The 3,292-nt window shown below is 38.9% G+C and overlaps 1 protein-coding gene across 1 annotated transcript; it reads left to right on the top strand.

Annotated features, from left to right (window-relative positions):
* Positions 1 to 210: 210 nt before the first annotated feature.
* Positions 211 to 2,023, top strand: LOC139893113 (uncharacterized). Its single transcript, XM_071876255.1, has 4 exons — positions 211 to 525; positions 600 to 720; positions 865 to 1,682; positions 1,790 to 2,023. Exons 1-4 carry the CDS (start codon positions 211 to 213, stop codon positions 2,021 to 2,023), a joined length of 1,488 nt encoding a protein of 495 aa, XP_071732356.1.
* The last annotated feature ends 1,269 nt before the right edge of the window (positions 2,024 to 3,292 follow it).

The following is a 3,292-nucleotide window of genomic DNA, read 5'->3' as shown; positions in this document are numbered from 1 at the left end:
TACCTCCAATGCAATTGGGGCTATTGTCTTCGATAGTGGTCCACAAACTATTTCTGATTATGATGTAATAATAGAACCAAGGTCTGACAGACCGAGGAGAGCAAGGTTTCTTTGCAGTACCCGTTAATGTTTTTCTTTGGCGAGCAAGGTTTCCATCCCGACTTGATGCTACGTGGTATCCTTGGTTCGCAAGGCGGACGGGCGAGAAAAATGTCGATGAACATGTACTATAGCTATCAGATTCACGATAGGCTTAATGTTTACAGCCCCATGTTACGGTCTGGGCGCCAAATCCAGCAGTATGTCGTGACAGTTTATTGTAGTATAGAACTTGATCGGAAGGATTATATTAGAAGGAAGCAAAAAGATATACGCAGTGAATACTTGTCGGGTTTGTACGATGCTATTGATAGAGGTGACCAGAGTGGTTCAAACGTTGGGAGCAGAACTATTCTTTTTGCTTCATTCACTGGCAGGGCTCGTTATATGTATAACCATTATCTAGATGCTCTGGCCATTTTTCGGGTTTTTAGAATCGACAAATTTTTATCACTTTCAACTGTAATGCCAAGTGGCCTGAAATAACACGGTATTTACAGGCTTACCCACGCCTTACACCTTCAGATCAGACTGATGTTGTTGCTCGTGTATTTTACATGAAAGTTAAAGAGTTTATCGTCTTCTTGAAAGAACAGAAACCTTTGGGTGATTTCAGAGGAGGTAGTACTTGATATTTCTTTTTTTTCTTTTTTTTTTAACTTCTTTGGACCATTATTAATTTATATCATCTATATTATACACAAACATAACCGTCGTTTACTTTTATTTTTTCTGTTCTCTATACGATTGAATTTCAAAAAAGAGGCCCGCCGCACTGTCATACATTGTTATGGCTACATTCTACATCATCACCTCCAATTACTGAACGCCTAGATGATTACATAAGTGCTGAACTGCCTGATCCCAGAAGTGATCCGGCTGGTTATGCAGTCATCTTAGCTACTATGATGCACGGGCCATGTGGTGTAGAAAAACCTCGCGCGCCATGTATGGAATGTTTTGCTTGTAAAAAGAAGTTTCCGAAGAAATACAACAATAAGACTTTCTTCGATGCTGATGGCTGCGCGCACTACCGAAGATGTAGTACTGGCGTCTATACCACACGAATCGGTGTTAAGCTAGATAACAGCTACGTTGTACCTTATAACAGACTATTATGTATGACCTTTCACGCGCACATAAATGTTGAGTGTTGTGGTTCGACGTCTCTTATCAAATATCTCTTTAAATACATCTCAAAGGGTACTGATCGCGTTGCTTCTCGCATTTCAAAACCAATAGGCAGTGGCAGCCAGAAGTCAGCTGGAACTTCTCAGTCAGTTGATGAGGTACAGAATTTCATAGACGCTCGCTTTATATGTCCGCACGAAGCTTGCTGGCGCATTTTTAAGTTCCCGATTCATCATCGTGAACCAGCTGTTCAGATCCTCGCTGTTCATTTAGAAAACATGCAACTAATTAAGTTTCATGAACAGCAACGGCTCACTTCGGTCATTGCAAACAATCTGACGAAAAAAAGTACTCTAACTGATTGGCTATGCTATAACGCGTCTTCTTCCCTTGGAAAAAACCTCACTATTTGGAATTTCCTTCCGAATTTGTTTGGTATGACGCAAGAAAATGTTGGCAACAACGAGCAAACTTGAAGAAACCTTCTATTGGAAGAATATCCTACATACATCCTGCGTATGGAGAGGCTTTCTTGCTCAGAATGTTACTGTGCCATCAGAGGGGTTGCCAGAGTTTTGATGATATCAAAAATGTTAATAAAGTTGTCCATAGTACATATCGGTTGGCTTGTCACTCTGCTGGTTTGTTAGGCGATGATAAAGAATGGGCAACAGCACTAGAGGAAGCATCTGCGTATGCAACATCTTCCATCTTCGCTCCCTTTTTGCTCATATTTTGGTATACTACCTGGTCAGTAATCCAGTTGAACTCTGGGAGAACCATTAGAAATTGATGTCTGACGACATACCACTACGCGCAGCAGCGGCATTAAATATGCCAACGCTGCACGTAAATGATGGGGACCTGGATAATTATGTTCTATTTGAGGTTGAAGTTCTTTTAAATCAATGTTCAAAGTCAATTTATGATTATGCACTTCCCACATTACCATCTGACCTCCTTGTCGATCTAGCAAACAGGTTAATCATGGAGGAAAAAAAACTACAATCGTGAATCTCTTGATGTTGAATGATTAGAATTAGAGCGCAGTATGAACTAAGAACAGAAACAAGTGTATCAACTGGTAACAAATGCTTCGATTTTTAACCAACCTGAATTGGTTTTTGTGTATGGGCATGGCGGTACGGGAAAAACATTCTTATGGAAGTCAATTATCACAGCATTAAGAGCAAGAGGGAAGATTGTACTGGCCGTGGCATCGTCCGGTGTTGCTTCTCTACTGCTACCTTCGAGAAGAACCACGCATTCTCGGTTCAAGCTTCCATTGAATCCAACAGATGAATCAATGTGTAATATAAAGAAAAATACTCAGATGGCAAATGTGATGACCCGTCAAGTACCCTTAACGGCTCCGTCAATTGGTCCCACAGCTTGATCGAAACTCTAAATGAATATATTAAACAACATTGCATTCTTTATTCAAGTAAATTCCCTATAAAGGATATTTACCAAAATAAGTAGTTTAAACAAACCCAACTTATTAAAATATCCAAAGTTGACCAAAACAATGTCAACCAACACCCACAGTTTAACAAACCAAAAAGAGAATGCAAAGTTTAATGTTTAACAAAATCTGCCAAAATGCATGCAGACTCTCTAATACAGCGGAAGCCCAAATAATCAAGTACCTGTGAAACATGCGAATCACTGTCAACAAAAAATGTTGAGTGAATTATAGGTTTAAATAAATGTATAAACTTTAGACCGCAAGATTTTAAATGTTAGAAAACAAAGAATATTATTCCATCAATCCATGAGTCATCTAGTAACCACTTAACCATTTCCATACCCTACCAAACACAATATACACTGAACAAGTGTATCTTCAAATAATAATGAAGTACTAATACATTCTGATTATAAATTGCTAGCGCGACTAGCTCGAAAAGGGGCTGTCAAACCCGATAGATCTATCTATAGGATTCGCGTTCACCAGTAGAAACCTGTGATTACAGTTACCAGACTAGGGAATATTTTCGTTCAACTCATAATGTATAATTTAAATTTAATTGTCACTTGTGTCTAAACGTAAAACAAAAAT

This window comes from Rutidosis leptorrhynchoides, chromosome 1, assembly GCF_046630445.1.
Source record: "Rutidosis leptorrhynchoides isolate AG116_Rl617_1_P2 chromosome 1, CSIRO_AGI_Rlap_v1, whole genome shotgun sequence".
NCBI lineage: Eukaryota > Viridiplantae > Streptophyta > Magnoliopsida > Asterales > Asteraceae > Rutidosis > Rutidosis leptorrhynchoides.
Note: the sequence above shows the minus strand (reverse complement) of the source record. Positions and strands in the feature narration are given on the sequence as shown.

What these genes read in the sequence shown, in the direction of transcription:
- LOC139893113 (XM_071876255.1), top strand. Translation starts at nt 211, where the DNA reads ATGTCGATGAACATGTACTATAGCTATCAGATTCACGATAGGCTTAAT. An exon ending in TTTGGGTGATTTCAGAGGAG is followed by an intron (nt 721 to 864) that starts GTAGTACTTGAT and finishes TTCAAAAAAGAG; the next exon opens with GCCCGCCGCACTGTCATACA. An exon ending in TTGGTATGACGCAAGAAAAT is followed by an intron (nt 1,683 to 1,789) that starts GTTGGCAACAAC and finishes CTGTGCCATCAG; the next exon opens with AGGGGTTGCCAGAGTTTTGA.